At 48.0% G+C, this 16,690-nt stretch overlaps 1 protein-coding gene across 2 annotated transcripts in view; it reads right to left on the bottom strand.

The window, feature by feature from the left end:
- Positions 1 to 16,690, bottom strand: part of LOC117501362 (cilia- and flagella-associated protein 70-like) — a 148,936-nt gene that overhangs the window by 106,809 nt on the left and 25,437 nt on the right. For both annotated transcript variants that reach the window (XM_034160224.1, XM_034160232.1), the window contains exon 4: positions 1,353 to 1,438. In XM_034160224.1, the coding sequence (XP_034016115.1) occupies positions 1,353 to 1,438 (86 nt within the window). The remainder of the gene's footprint in view (positions 1 to 1,352; positions 1,439 to 16,690) is intronic.

Raw genomic sequence — 16,690 nt, 5'->3', positions numbered from 1 at the left:
CTCACAGGCGAATGACGCAACCGACAGGCGTGAAAAAACACGCATTCGCACGAAGGTTCAAGCTTGGCTGATGCAATCACACGTGATTCAAATCCAAATGGTTTTTGAAAAAAATAAAAAGCTCCGATACTTTTCTCACAGACCTCGTAAATCACTTTGGACTGAAACGTACCCTTGAGTTTTGCTGCGTTCATTCTGGAGCTTATTTGACTATTTACAACCATAACAGTCAATGAAATTACTCTGCCCCAAAACAGAAAAGAACCTGCATTAATCATTTTAATTTCAGCCTGAAATTTAAACATGGCATCAAAGAGACTGCTCAACCAAATCCACATTCAAAGAGAAAGAATAGATTTCAAGATGCAGTGACAAAATAAAAGCCAAAGCTGTCTGTAAAAGTAAAGTAAAACACACACTGTTCTGATTAGCTCCTATCTGCACAGAAACAGGACAGCTGCTCACTTCTGGGGATCGCGATGGGTCACAGCATCATGATCATTCTGAACATGTTGTTTCCTGACTGATTGCAACACTACAACTTGACAACATGAGCACCGCTTGCACACTATGACATGTTCAATTGCATATCTGTGTTGTGTGGGCCGCTGAAGAGGAGGTACTGCTGGCCCACCACCACCAGAGGGCGCCGCCGCCCCACAGGAGCAGCCTCGGTAACAGCTGTCACCCATCACCTGAGACAGCTGACGGCAATTATCACTGGGGTATATCAGCAGGACGGCATCTCCACCTCATCGCCGAGATATCGTTCTACCTGGAAGGTAATAATCTCAGCTGACTGCTTGACAGTAACCTTTGTGATTTTTGTGAGTGATTGCAGACTTTTTTCCCCAACGAGAGGTGGAGGTAGCTTCCCTGCCGTACAGGTTGCTGGGTGCAAACGCGCCCACGTTAATTGTGTTCTTGTTCCTCGCCAGCAGTACCAGGTCCGACACGCGGAGGCAGTGGCCACCTGGGAGTTCGGAACTTGGCGGCTCCAGTATTCCCGGGGTCCTGTGGCGGAGGAAACCGTGTGGTTCCGGTTCTACTTTGGAGAGGCGTCTCCTATCTTCGAGCCTGCCCACACGACACCTTCGTGAATTGAACTTTGTCCATTGTTGTAATTTGTTGTGTTTGTTGTGCACGTTCGCAACAGTAAAGTGTTGTTATTTGACCTATTCAATTGTCCGTTCATTTGCGCCCCCTGTTGTGGGTCCGTGTTCCTACACTTTCCCAACAATCTGATGCTTTTTGTTTGGTTTTTCACGACTACATTAACTAATTGAACTAATTGGATGCCAAAAGCTGGCAGTGGGAGAATAAAACAAAAAAAAGCCTTCTTTGTGTCTGACCTTACTGCTGGAATCCTGGGAGGAAGTGTCCCCTGCTGAGACTGTCAAAGGATGCACAGGGACAGCGGAGAAGAAGCTGCACTGACCTGAAGACAAAAGACAAAAAATATAGCAATTGCAATACTGTCAGTTTGCTACAAGGAAAGCCCTTCTTCTAAACACGAGTTCATGGTGTTTCACACATTTTTTTTTTAAACTGTCAATCAGCCACCCAACAAAACAGTGATCCAACCTCCTCCCACGTGACACTACCAATGGATTTGTAAGGATGACGCGAGGACAGCTATTAATAGGAGGAAGAGTGAACTATCTTGGAAAAGTGAGAGGACTCCTGTAGAGCAGAGATGTGTTGTCCTGATTTTTATAAATAAGTGTTATGTCCAGAGCCGCAGTTACTACAGAGGCATAAAGACACCTGTATGTAAAAATCTACACACTGTATGAGCCACAGCATGCCATTATGGGGAAGCATAGTGGAAGCCAGACTGAGAAGAATGAAGCAAAATGGTTTCATGCCAACAAAAAGCACTACGAAAAGAAGCTTTACAAGGGCAGTGACGTATTAGACTGGGAGCTCAGATAGACCTACCATGCACCCCCCACCACCCACAACAAAATGCCACTTCATTTTTTTCAACCTCTATAATGTCCTTAGTGGAAATGTGAGTGGTAACAGGAAAATAACTCATTCCCGATGTACCTTTTGGCACAATATTCACCTAAAAGTTAAAAGCTACTCATGAGTGCTGTACGTGGGCCGCATTTTTGCATTTTTCACCTGCTTTAAATACCTATACATATAATATCAACTATATCCATCTATATATTTCTAAAAAGCCCATTTTTTCTGCTTTAATATGATACCCATCTCATTTCTATAACATAAAATGGCACTTCTCTATATGGCTTACAATACAACCATACAACCCCTGGCAAAAATTATGGAATCACCGGCCTCGGAGGATGTTCATTCAGTTGTTTAATTTTGTAGAAAAAAAGCAGATCACAGACATGACACAAAACTAAAGTCATTTCAAATGGCAACTTTCTGGCTTTAAGAAACACTATAAGAAATCAAGAAAAAAAGATTGTGGCAGTCAGTAACGGTTACTTTTTTAGACCAAGCAGAGGAAAAAAATATGGACTCACTCAATTCTGAGGAATAAATTATGGAATCACCCTGTAAATTTTCATCCCCAAAACTAACACCTGTGTTGGGAAAGTGTAGTGACACGGACCCACAACAGGGGGCGTAAATGAACGGACAATGGAAGGAGACAAATTATAACACTTTACTGTTGTGAATGTCACAACCAAACACAGCAGATTCAGAATGTGCAACAGTCAATTAATAAAGGTGTCGTGTGGGCAGGCTCGACGATAGGAGACGCCCGTCTGGAAACGAACCGGAACCACACGATTTCCACCGCCACCTGAACCCGAGGAATACTGGAGCCGCCAAGTCCCGGAGTCCCCAGGTGGCCACCTTCCCGGCGTGTCGGATCTGGTACTGCTGGCAGAAAGCAAAAGACAGTCAAAGGGTGGGTGTGTGAACACCCAGTAACAATGGTGGGAATGCCACCTCCACCTCTCACTCAACACGTTGCAGCGGTCTCAGATGAAAAGGAGCGCCGTCTTGCACAGCCTCCGCAAAAAGGACCGGTTCTCCTGCAAACACTCACAATAACAGATTTATAAATCTCACAAAAAGGCTGAGAGTATTACCTCCAGATGAAGATGATTAGTGACAGCTGTCACGGATGATGGGTGACAGCTGTCACCACGGCTTGTTCCTGAGGCGGCAGCGCCCTCTCGTGCCTGAAGCCCGCACTTCAGGCAGGGCGCCTTCTGGTGGTGGGCCAGCAGTACCTCCTCTTCAGCGGCCCACACAACAGGACCCCCCCCTCAACGGGCGCCTCCTGGCGCCCGGCCAGGCTTGTCCGGGTGGCGACGATAGAAATCGGCCAGGAGGGCCGGGTCCATGATGAAGCTCCTCCTTCACCCAGGAGCGTTCTTCGGGTCCATACCCCTCCCAGTCGACCAAATACTGGAAACCCCGGCCCATTCGACGGACGTCCAAGAGCCGCCTCCTGCCCGTCGATAATACGGGCAGGAGGCGGCGCTGGACCGGGTGCACAGAGGGGCGAGGTGTGATGCGGTTTTATCCTGGAGACATGAAAGACCGGATGGATCCGCAGTGAGGCCGGGAGTTGGAGCCTCACTGCGGTAGGACTGAGGACCTTGAGGATGGGGAAGGGTCCAATGAATCGGTCTTTCAACTTGGGGGACTCGACCTGGAGTGGAATGTCCTTGGTGGAAAGCCACACCTCCTGCCCGGGCTGGTAAGTGGGGGCCGGGGACCGTCGACGGTCTGCATGGGCTTTAGCCCTCGTCTGGGCCCTCAACAAGGCCGAACGGGCGGTGCGCCACACCCGACGGCATCTCAGCAGGTGGGCCTGGACCGAGGGCACACCGACCTCTCCCTCCACCAAAGGAAACAAAGGGGGCTGGTACCCCAGACACACCTCGAACGGGGAGAGGCCGGTGACAGAGGACACCTGGCTGTTATGAGCGTACTCGATCCAGGCCAGATGTTCACTCCAAGCCGTCGGGTGTGCGGAGGTCGTGCACCTGAGGAACTGCTCCAACTCCTGGTTGGCCCATTCGACCTGTCCGTTAGTCTGCGGGTGATACCCAGACGAGATGCTTACAGTGGCCCCCAGTTCCCGGCAGAAACTTCTCCACACCTGCGAGGAGAACTGGGGGCCGCGATCCGAAACGATGTCTGTTGGTATCCCATGCAGCCGGACAACATGGTGGACGAGGAGATCCGCCGTCTCCTGGGCAGACGGGAGCTTCGGGAGGTCCACGAAGTGGGCCGCCTTGGAGAAACGGTCCACTATCGTGAGTATGGTGGTGTGTCCCCGGGACGGCGGGAGGCCCATGACAAAATCCAGACCGATGTGGGACCAGGGGCGGTGAGGCACAGGAAGTGGCTCTAGAAGTCCCTGTGCCTTCTGGTGGTCAGCCTTGCCCCTGGCGCAGGTGGTGCAGGCCTGGATGTAAGCCCGGACATCAGTCTCCAGGGACGCCCACCAGAAGCGCTGCCAGACTACTGCCACGGTCCTACGCACCCCTGGGTGGCAGGAGAGCTTGGACCCGTGACAGAAGTCCAGAACGGCAGCTCTGGCTTCTGGTGGGACGTATACTCTGTTCTTCGGTCCTGTTCCGGGATCCGGGCTCCGTGCCAGGGCCTCCCGGACAGTCTTCTCCACGTCCCAAGTCAGAGCAGCCACGATAGTGGACTCCGGGAGAATGGGTTCCGGTGGATCCGACAGCTCGGTCTTGACTTCCTGTTCATGCACCCGGGACAGGGCATCCGATCTTTGGTTTTTGGTCCCGGGGCGGTAGGTGATCCGGAAGTCAAAACGGCTGAAAAACAGTGACCAGCGGGCTTGCCTGGGGTTCAGTCGCTTGGCGGTCCTGATATACTCCAGGTTCCGGTGGTCAGTGAAAACCGTGAAAGGCACTGACGCTCCCTCCAGCAGGTGTCTCCACTCCTCAAGGGCCTCTTTCACCGCAAGGAGCTCTCGATTGCCCACGTCATAGTTCCGCTCTGCTGGGGTCAACCTGCGGGAAAAATAGGCACACGGGTGAAGAACCTTATCGGTTTCTCCGCTCTGGGATAGCACGGCTCCTATCCCTGAGTCAGAGGCGTCCACTTCAACCACAAACTGGCGACCAGGATCGGGCTGCACCAAGACCGGTGCAGTCGAGAACCGGCGTTTCAACTCCCTAAACGCGGCTTCGCACCGATCCGACCAGGTGAAGGGAACTTTTGGTGAGGTCAGGGCCGTCAGGGAGCTAACTACCTGACTATACCCCTTAATGAACCTCCTGTAGAAATCTGCGGAGCCGAGGAACTGTTGCAGCTTCCTACGGCTTGTAGGTTGGGGCCAGTCTCTCACCGCTGCGACCTTGGCCGGATCCGGGGCGACGGAGTTGGAGGAGATGATAAACCCCAGGAAGGACAAAGAAGTGCGGTGAAACTCACACTTCTCGCCCTTCACAAACAACCGGTTCTCCAACAACCGCTGCAGGACCTGACGTACATGCCGTACATGGGTCTCAGGGTCCGGAGAAAAGATGAGTATATCATCCAGATATACGAAGACGAATCGGTGCAGGAAGTCCCGCAAGACGTCATTAACCAAAGCTTGGAACGTCGCGGGGGCGTTAGTGAGGCCGAACGGCATGACCAGGTACTCAAAATGACCTAACGGGGTGTTAAATGCCGTCTTCCATTCGTCTCCCTTCCGGATCCGAACTAGGTGGTATGCGTTCCTAAGATCCAACTTTGTGAAGATTTTGGCTCCATGCAGGGGGGTGAACACTGAATCCAACAAAGGCAACGGGTATCGGTTGTGAACCGTGATCTCGTTCAGCCCCCGATAATCAATGCATGGACGAAGACCGCCATCTTTTTTTCCCACAAAAAAGAAACCTGCTCCCATCGGAGAGGTGGAGTTACGGATCAGCCCGGCAGCTAAGGAGTCCCGGATGTAGGTCTCCATCGATTCGCGCTCAGGTCGGGAGAGGTTGTACAGCCTGCTGGACGGGAACTCCACGCCTGGCAACAAATCGATGGCACAAACATATGGACGGTGCCGGGGAAGAGTGAGTGCCCGATCCTTGCTAAAAACGTCAGCAAGATCGTAGTACTCAACCGGCACCGCCGACAGATTAGGGGGAACTTGGACCTGCTCCTTAGCCTGGGAACCGGGAGGAACCGAGGATCCCAAACACATCCGATGGCAGGTTTCGCTCCACTGTACCACCACCCCGGACGGCCAATCAATCCGGGGATTGTGTTTCATCATCCAGGGGAACCCCAGAATCACACGTGAGGTAGAAGGAGTCACAAAAAACTCAATCTCCTCCCTATGATTCCCTGACACTACCAGAGTTACTGATGGTGTCTTGTGTGTGATTAAAGGGAGTAGGGTGCCATCTAGTGCTCGCACCTGCAATGGTGTAGGTAGCGCCACCAGAGGGAGCCCTACCTCCCTGGCCCATCTGCTGTCTAACAGATTCCCTTCTGACCCTGTGTCTACCAGTGCTGGGGCCTGAAGGGTTAAATCCCCACTAAGGATTGTAACTGGGAGTCGTGCGGCAATATGTGTGTGTCCCACGTGAATTTTTTGGCCCACCCTAAGCCCAGTCTCTAGGGGCGGGCGTTGGTGTTTAACCATTCGGGGCAATCGCTCAATTGATGCTCCATTGAGCCACAAACAAAATACGCCCCGCGTGGAAACCTCCTCTGTCTATTAGGTGGTCTAAATGTGGCCCTGCTCGTGTCCATAGCTTCGTCAGCAGGGGGAGCTGTCGCCCCACGGGACGTAGAGGCCAGGGAGCGTGGGAAGGGCGGACCTTTCTTGGGCCCGGAAGGAAGAGGGACGGCGCGCGCCCGGCCACGTCCTTCGTCTCGTTCCCGACGGCGTTCCTCCAACCAATTGTCTAACCGTATAACGAGATCAATAAGCCCATCTAATTCCCGCGGTTCATCAATCAATCAATCAATTTTTTTTATATAGCGCCAAATCACAACAAACAGTTGCCCCAAGGCGCTTTATATTGTAAGGCAAGGCCATACAATAATTATGTAAAACCCCAACGGTCAAAACAACCCCCTGTGAGCAAGCACTTGGCTACAGTGGGAAGGAAAAACTCCCTTTTAACAGGAAGAAACCTCCAGCAGAACCAGGCTCAGGGAGGGGCAGTCTTCTGCTGGGACTGGTTGGGGCTGAGGGAGAGAACCGGGAAAAAGACATGCTGTGGAGGGGAGCAGAGATCGATCACTAATGATTAAATGCAGAGTGGTGCATACAGAGCAAAAAGAGAAAGAAACAGTGCATCATGGGAACCCCCCAGCAGTCTACATCTATAGCAGCATAACTAAGGGATGGTTCAGGGTCACCTGATCCAGCCCTAACTATACGCTTTAGCAAAAAGGAAAGTTTTAAGCCTAATCTTAAAAGTAGAGAGGGTGTCTGTCTCCCTGATCTGAATTGGGAGCTGGTTCCACAGGAGAGGAGCCTGAAAGCTGAAGGCTCTGCCTCCCATTCTACTCTTACAAACCCTAGGAACTACAAGTAAGCCTGCAGTCTGAGAGCGAAGCGCTCTATTGGGGTGATATGGTACTACGAGGTCCCTAAGATAAGATGGGACCTGATTATTCAAAACCTTATAAGAAGAAGAATTTTAAATTCTATTCTAGAATTAACAGGAAGCCAATGAAGAGAGGCCAATATGGGTGAGATATGCTCTCTCCTTCTAGTCCCTGTCAGTACTCTAGCTGCAGCATTTTGAATTAACTGAAGGCTTTTTAGGGAACTTTTAGGACAACCTGATAATAATGAATTACAATAGTCCAGCCTAGAGGAAATAAATGCATGAATTAGTTTTTCAGCATCACTCTGAGACAAGACCTTTCTGATTTTAGAGATATTGCGTAAATGCAAAAAAGCAGTCCTACATATTTGTTTAATATGCGCTTTGAATGACATATCCTGATCAAAAATGACTCCAAGATTTCTCACAGTATTACTAGAGGTCAGGGTAATGCCATCCAGAGTAAGGATGTGGTCAGGGATGCCATCCAGAGTGGCCAAGGATCATCCTTGGCCACTAGGTGCTCCTTTAGGACTGACGACAGTCCGTTTACAAAGGTGGCGCGGAGCGCAGCGTTATTCCAGCCGGACCTCGCAGCCGCGATGCGGAAGTCGACTGCATAAGCAGCTGCGCTCCGGCGTCCCTGTCTCATCCACAGCAGCACGGTTGAAGCGGTCTCTCCCCTGTTAGGGTGATCAAACACAGTACCGAACTCCCTCACAAACCCAGTGTATGTGTGAAGGAGCCGTGAATTTTGCTCCCAAAGCGCCGTAGCCCAAGCGCGTGCCTCTCCCCGAAGCAGCGTGATCACATACGCTATTTTGCTTGCGTCTGACGCGTACATGACGGAACGTTGTACGAAGACGAGCGAACACTGCATAAGAAAGTCCGCGCACGTCTCCACACAACCTCCGTACGGCTCAGGAGGGCTTATGTATGCTTCAGGGGATGGTGGGAGGGGTTGTTGAACCACCACTGGAACATTAATATCTAGCACAGGATCGACAGGAGGAGGAGCTGGAGCAGCGCCCTGAGCGCTCGCCGCCACTTGCGCGGAGAGAGCCTCCACCCTGCGGTTCAGGAGGATGTTTTGCTCGGCTATTTGATCCATTCGAGCCGTAAAGGCGGTGAGAATATGCTGTAGCTCACCAATCACGCCTCCTGCAGATGCCTGCGCTCCCTGCTCTCCCATTGGTTGTTCAACAGCCTGGTGATGCCCCTCGGAGTCCATGACGCTGGCCGAGATATCCTGTTGGGAAAGTGTAGTGACACGGACCCACAACAGGGGGCGTAAATGAACGGACAATGGAAGGAGACAAATTATAACACTTTACTGTTGTGAATGTCACAACCAAACACAGCAGATTCAGAATGTGCAACAGTCAATTAATAAAGGTGTCGTGTGGGCAGGCTCGACGATGGGAGACGCCCGTCTGGAAACGAACCGGAACCACACGATTTCCACCGCCACCTGAACCCGAGGAATACTGGAGCCGCCAAGTCCCGGAGTCCCCAGGTGGCCACCTTCCCGGCGTGTCGGATCTGGTACAGCTGGCAGAAAGCAAAAGACAGTGAAAGGGTGGGTGTGTGAACACCCAGTAACAATGGTGGGAATGCCACCTCCACCTCTCACTCAACACGTTGCAGCGGTCTCAGATGAAAAGGAGCGCCGTCTTGCACAGCCTCCGCAAAAACGACCGGTTCTCCTGCAAACATTCACAATAACAGATTTATAAATCTCACAAAAAGGCTGAGAGTATTACCTCCAGATGAAGATGATTAGTGACAGCTGTCACGGATGATGGGTGACAGCTGTCACCACGGCTTGTTCCTGAGGTGGCAGCGCCCTCTCGTGCCTGAAGCCCGCACTTCAGGCAGGGCGCCTTCTGGTGGTGGGCCAGCAGTACCTCCTCTTCAGCGGCCCACACAACAACCTGCATCAAATCACATCTGCTTGTTAGTCTGCATCTAAAAAGGAGTGATCACACCTTGGAGAGCTGTTGCACCAAGTGGACTGACATGAATCATGGCTCCAACACGAGAGATGTCAGTTGAAACAAAGGAGAGGATTATCAAACTCTTAAAAGAGGGTAAATCATCACGCAATGTTGCAAAAGATGTTGGTTGTTCACAGTCAGCTGTGTCTAAACTCTGGACCAAATACAAACAACATGGGAAGGTTGTTAAAGGCAAACATACTGGTAGACCAAGGAAGACATCAAAGCGTCAAGACAGAAAACTTAAAGCAATATGTCTCAAAAATCGAAAATGCACAACAAAACAAATGAGGAACGAATGGGAGGAAACTGGAGTCAACGTCTGTGACTGAACTGTAAGAAACCGCCTAAAGGAAATGGGATTTACATACAGAAAAGCTAAACGAAAGCCATCATTAACACCTAAACAGAAAAAAAACAAGGTTACAATGGGCTAAGGAAAAGCAATCGTGGACTGTGGATGACTGGATGAAAGTCATATTCAGTGATGAATCTCAAATCTGCATTGGGCAAGGTGATGATGTTGGAACTTTTGTTTGGTGCCGTTCCAATGAGATTTATAAAGATGACTGCCTGAAGACAACATGTAAATTTCCACAGTCATTGATGATATGGGGCTGCATGTCAGGTAAAGGCACTGGGGAGATGGCTGTCATTACATCATCAATAAATGCACAAGTTTACGTTGATTTTTTGGACACTTTTCTGATGTTTAAGGATGATGAAATCATTTTTCAAGAAGATAATGCATCTTGCCATAGAGCAAAAACTGTGAAAACATTCCTTGCAAAAAGACACATAGGGTCAATTTCATGACATAGGGTTAATGTCAACGAGCAGATGTGATTTGATGCAGGTGTTAGTTTTGGGGATGGAAATTTACAGGGTGATTCCATAATTTATTCCTCAGAATTGAGTGACTCCATATTTTTTTCCTCTGCTTGGTCTAAAAAAGTAACCGTTACTGACTGCCACAATCTTTTTTTCTTGATTTCTTATAGTGTTTCTTAAAGCCAGAAAGTTGCCATTTGAAATTACTTTAGTTTTATGTCATGTCTGTGATCTGCTTTTTTTCTACAAAATTAAACAACAGAATGAACATCCTCCGAGGCCGGTGATTCCATAATTTTTGCCAGGGGTTGTATACACAACACTTACCTGGACCAAAAAATGTTCAAAAATTTTATGAAAAGTTTTTTGTAATAAAAACTGAAGTATCAGAGCCTAGATTAAGTACTAATATTACACTATTATACTTCACCTTTCACCACAGTTTTGGTCTCAAATGAAAGCTAATGATTTGTAGTTGTAATATTAGTGCTTAATCTAGGGTCTGATACTTCAGTTTTTATTATAAAAACTATTCATAAAATTTTTGGACATTTTTTGGTCCAGGTAAGTGTTGTGTATATGGTTGTACTGTAAGCCATATAGAGAAGTGCCATTTTATGTTATAGAAATGAGATGGGTATCACATTAAAGTAGAGAAAATGGGCTTTTCAGAAATATATAGATGGATATGGTTGATATATGTATAGGTATTTAAAGAAGGTGAAAGTTGGGTACAAGTTGTTGTACCATGGTGAGGACAGGAAGAGAAATGGTGTTGAGGTCATTTTAAAGGAAGAGTATGTTAAAAGTGTGTTGGAGGTTAAGCAAGTGTCTGACAGGGTGATAAGTGTGAAGTTGGAAACTGAAGGGGTGATGATGAATATCATCAGTGCATATGCCCCACAGGTAGGTTGTGAGATGAAGGAGAAAGAAGATTTCTGGAGTGTGTTAGATGAAGTGGTGGAGAGTGTGCCCAAGCATGAAAGAGTGGTGATAGGAGTGGACTTCAATGGGCATGTTGGTGAAGGGAACAGAGGTGATGAGAAAGTAATGGGTAGATATGGTATCAAGGATAGGAATGGGGAAGGACCAATGGTAGTTGATTTTGCAAAAAGGATGGAAATGGCTGTGGTGAATACCTACTTTAAGAAAAGGGAGGAGCACAGGGTAACATATAAGAGTGGAGGAAGGTGCACACAGGTGGACTACATTCTTTATAGGAGATGCAAGCTAAAAGAAATCAGAGACTGTAAGGTGGTGGCAGGAGAGAGTGTTGCTAGACAGCATAGGATGGTTGTTTGTAGGATGACTTTAGAGGTAAAGAAGAAGAAGAGAGTGAGAGCTCAACAAAGGACCAGATGGTGGAAGCTGAAGGAGGAAGACTGTTGTGTGAAATTTAGTGAGCAGGTGAGAGAAGCACTGGTTGGAGGGGAAGCAATTTTGGACAACTGGAAAAGTACTGCAGATGTTGTGAGGGAGACAGCTAGGACAGTACTGAGTATGACATCTGGACAGTGGAAGGAAGACAAGGAGACTTGGTGGTGGAATGAAGAGGTCCAGGAAAGCATAAGGAGAAAGAGGTTTTGGGATAGTCGGAGAGATGAAGAAAGTAGACAGGAGTACAAGGAGATGCGGCGTAAGGCGAAAAGAGAAGTGGCAAAAGCAAAGGAAAAGGCATATTGTGAGCTGTACAAGAAGTTGAATAGTAAGGAAAGAGAAAAGGACTTGTACCGATTGGTCAGACAAAGGGACAGAGCTAGAAAGGATGTGCAGCAGGTTAGGGTGGTAAAAGATGCACATGGTAATGTGCTGACAAGTGAGGAGTGTGTGCTGAGAAGGTGGAGGGAACATTTTGAAGAGCTGATGAATAAAGAAAATGAGCAAGAGAAAAGGCTGGATGATGTGGTGAGAGTAAATCAGGAAGTACAAGAGATTAGCAAGGAAGAAGTGAGGGCTGCTATGAAGAAGATGAAGAGTGGAAAGGCAGTTGGCCCAGATGACATTCCAGTGGAGGCATGGAAATGTCTAGGAGAGATGGCAGTAGAGTTTCTAACCAGATTGTTTAATAAAATCTTGGAAAGTAAGAGGATGCCTGAGTTGTGGAGACGAAGTGTGCTGGTTCCTATTTTCAAGAACAAGGGTGATGTGCAGAGCTGCAGTAACTACAGAGGCATAAAGCTGATCAGCCACAGCATGAAGTTATGGGAAAGAGTAGTAGAAGCTAGGCTTAGAAAACAGGTGAAGATCTGTGAGCAGCAATATGGTTTCATGCCGAGAAAGAGCACTACAGATGCAATGTTTGAGAATGTCTGAGAATACTGTTGAAGTACAGAGAAGGACAGAAAGAGTTACACTGTGTGTTTGTGGACTTGGAAAAACCTATGATAGGGTGCCAAGAGAAGAGTTGTAGTATTGTATGAGGAAGTCTGGAGTGGCAGAGAAGTATGTTAGGGTAGTGCAGGACATGTACAAGAATAGTGTGACAGCAGTGAGATGCACAGTAGGAATGACAGACTCATTCAAGGTGGAGGTGGGATTACACCAAGGATCAGCTGAGTCCTTTCTTGTTTGCAGTGGTGATGGACAGGTTGACGGATGAGATCAGACAGGAGTCCCCATGGACTATGATGTTTGCAGATGACGTGATCTGCAGTGAGAGTAGAGAGCAAGTTGAGTCTAGTCTGGAGAAGTGGAGATATGCTTTGGAGAGAAGGGGAATGAAAGTCAGTAGAAGCAAGACTGAGTCCATGTGTGTGAATGGGAGGGAGCCCAGTGGAATAGTGCAGTTACAAGGAGTAGAAGTGGTGAAAGTAGATGAGTTTAAATATTTGGGGTCAACTGTTCAAAGTAATGGAGAGTGTGGTAGAGAGGTGAAGAAGAGAGTCCAGGCAGGGTGAAGTGGGTGGAGAAAGGTGGCAGGAGTGATTTGTGACCGAAGAATATGAGCAAGAGTGAAGGGGAAAGTTTACAAAACAGTAGTGAGACCAGCTATGTTGTACGGTTTAGAGACAGTGGCACTAACAAAAAGACAGGAGGCAGAGCTGGAGGTGGCAGAGCTGAAGATGTTGAGATTCTCTTTGGGAGTGACAAGAATGGACAAGATTAGGAATGAACATATCAGAGGGACAGCTCAGGTGGGACGATTTGGAGACAAAGTCAGAGAGGCGAGATTGAGATGATTTGGACATGTGCAGAGGAGGGACCCAGGGTATATAGGGAGAATGATGCTGAGGATGGAGCCACCAGGCAGGAGGAGAAGAGGGAGGCCTAAGAGGAGGTTTATGGATGTGCTGAGGGAGGACATGCAGGTGGTTGGTGTGACAGAGGAAGATACAGAGGACAGGGTGAGATGGAAACGATTGATCTGCTGTGGCGACCCCTAACAGGAACAGCCGAAAGACAAAGAAGAAGATTTAAAGAAGATGAAAAATTGTAAAAATTCGTCCCACTTACAGCATTCACCAGTAGCTTTTAACCTTTAGGTGAATATTGCGCCAAAAGGTACAGTACATCGGGAATGAGTTATATTCCTGTTACTACTCAAATTTCCACTAAGGACACTATAGAGGTTGAAAAAAATCAAGTGGAATTTTGTTGTCGGGGGGGGGGTGCATGGAAGGCTATCTCAGCAACTCGTCTATATGTGAGGGTTGTGCATGATATGTCTGACCACAACAAAGTGTGCATGACAGATGGGTTCAAGGTGGAGATGGGAATGTATGCATCATGGATCGCCTTTAAACCCATTTTTGTTTGTCATGGGGATGGGCAGGTTGACAGACAACAGTCTCTTGTCAGCGCAGTTTTCTTTTCTATTTCAATTTATTTTAATTTATATAGCACCAAATCACAACAAAGTTGCCTCAAGGCGCTTCACACAAGTAAGGTCTAACCTTACTAACCCCCAGAGCAAGAACATAGGTGACAGTGGTAAGAAAAAACTCCACTGATTTGAGGAAGAAACCTCAAGCAGACCAGATTCAAAAGGGTGACCCTCTGCTTGGTCCATGCTACAGACACAATTAACAAAACAAATATACAGGAAGTGTTGCCAGTGCACAGGACAGGAGGGTTTCAGAAACAGACACCACACCCATCTCTGGATGGAGCCGCACCTCAAACAGAGAGAAAAAAGAATCAGGCATCAGAAAGACAACAAATACAGTATAATTTGTCAGCATTAAGCAACAAGAAAAAACAGAAGAAATAATAAGGTGATCGCCGGCCACTAGCCCTAAGCTTCACTAAAAGACCCAGAATTTAGGTAAAGTTGAGGCCGCAGCACGCTCCGTTTACTAATAAAATGAGTAGAGACACATCCTCCAGCAGTCTCTGCCTCAGCTTTGTCAGCACTTTATCCGCTGGCAGGATAAGGATGCTTTGGTCCTTCTGCAGTGCTGACAAAGCTTTCCCTTCTTCTCCTGTGATGTTGGACGGAGGAGGCTTAGCACTGTTCAGCACTGCTGTGACTCTAAGTCGGCAGTGGGGATGCAGGTGACCAACAATGTCACATCGTTATATATATCGATATATATCGATATATCACACCATAATTTCATCTGCCTCCAGGTGAAAGTCCTTGATCTTGTACACAAAATCTTGTGTGTCCTCCACATGGTGGTCTGAGTTACCCAGTAGAGGAGCCAAAATCCACTTGAGGCGCTTGGCCAAATTGTATATGATGGAGTCTGTGCTACATACAATAGGCCTGAGTGGCACGTCCTGTTTGTGGATTTTGGGCAGTCCATAGATGCATGGAGTGGCGTCCCCAGCATACAGTCTGTAGTATGCCTGCCTGTCGATGAGTCCCTCTTTCTCCAGGTTTTGGAGGTAGTTAATGATTTTCTTCTTATAGCTGCTCGTGGGGTTTCTCTTCAGACACTCAAATGTATTGGAGTCACTGAGCAAATTGTTGATGTTGGCCTCGTAGTCCGATGTGTTCAGGGACCACCGTGCATCTGCCTTTATCCGCTGGCAGGATAAGGATGCCTTGGTCCTTCTCCAGTGCTCACAGAGCTTTCCGTTCTTCTCCTGTGATGTTGGACGGAGGAGGCTTAGCACTGTTCAGCACTGCTGTGACTCTTAGTCGGAGGTCCCCAGCTTCTGACTCTGACAAACTGTTATGTTTAATGGCTGACTCTACTGCAGTGATGTAATCTACTGTCGGTATATGTTTAGGGGTCACTGAGAAATTTAGTCCTTTAGCGAGCCCCTCCTTTTCTGTCTGTGTAAGAACCCTGTTGGTGAGATTCTTTACCCAATTTTCTCTGTTATCACTAAGGACCAAAGACCCTGTTGCAGAAGGACCAAAGCATCCTTATCCTGCCAGCGGATAAAGGCAGATGCACGGTGGTCCTGAACACATCAGACTACAAGGCCAAGATCAACAACTTGCTCAGTGACTCCGATACATACGAACGTCTGAAGAAAGACCCCACGAGCGGCTATAAGAAGAAAATCATTAGCTACCTCCAAAACCTGGAGAAAGAGGGACTCATCAACAGGCAGGCATACAACAGACTGTACCCTGGGGACGCCACTCCATGCATCTATGGACTCCCCAAAATCAACAAACAGGACATGCCACTCAGGCTGTTAAAGATTTTGTATATATGTTATCACTGTTAAACATTTGTACCTTTGTCTTCTTTCTCATGAGAACGGTGTTGTGCTGTTTTGCACCTAACCCTGAGACTATACGTGTTATTCAACCTTGTTTTAGCATGCTGGGGTCAATCTGAACTGGGAATGAAGAGCTGGATGTACTTATTATTATTATACAACTTGTTTTTGTAGCCGCTAATGACTGGGAGTGAAGCATGACGGGGTCAGGCTGAACTGGGAGTAAAAGAACTGAAGGTTGTTTTGACTGTTGTGATGTGATGCTTAGTGTTCCAGGCAGATGGAGAACAGCTGATAACTGCAACAGACGAACGAGATGTGCTGACCTTCGACGATAAGAGTAAAAGAAAGAAACTGTTTTTCCTTACAGCTGCACTTATTGACGTATGTGTTTATGTTACGGGAAGAAACTTGTCTCGCGTTGTCCCCCCCTTAGGACAAGTTTTATGATGTAATGAGGGCTTCTCTAATAAAAGAGCGGGAGCACAGGCCAGACTTTAGTGTAGCCTTGGTGTACAGCCTGGCGGCACTCCGCGCGTGATTAATTTGACTTTCTGTCTCACTGGTGTTTCTTGACTCTGTTTGTCTTATCAAGGTTTTAAGAATGTTTGGAGGAGAAAATACCCAACATTGACTGGGGGCTCGTCCGGGAGCTCAACAACACCGGAGGTGTCCGGCGGAGGTCGTCAAGTCCAGACGTAAATCCTTGGCCAAGGT

The sequence above is a fragment of the Thalassophryne amazonica genome, chromosome 2 (genome assembly GCF_902500255.1).
Source record: "Thalassophryne amazonica chromosome 2, fThaAma1.1, whole genome shotgun sequence".
Classification (NCBI taxonomy): Eukaryota; Metazoa; Chordata; class Actinopteri; order Batrachoidiformes; family Batrachoididae; genus Thalassophryne; species Thalassophryne amazonica.
The sequence above is the reverse complement of the archived record's forward strand: the minus strand, read 5'-3'. Positions and strand labels throughout refer to the sequence as shown.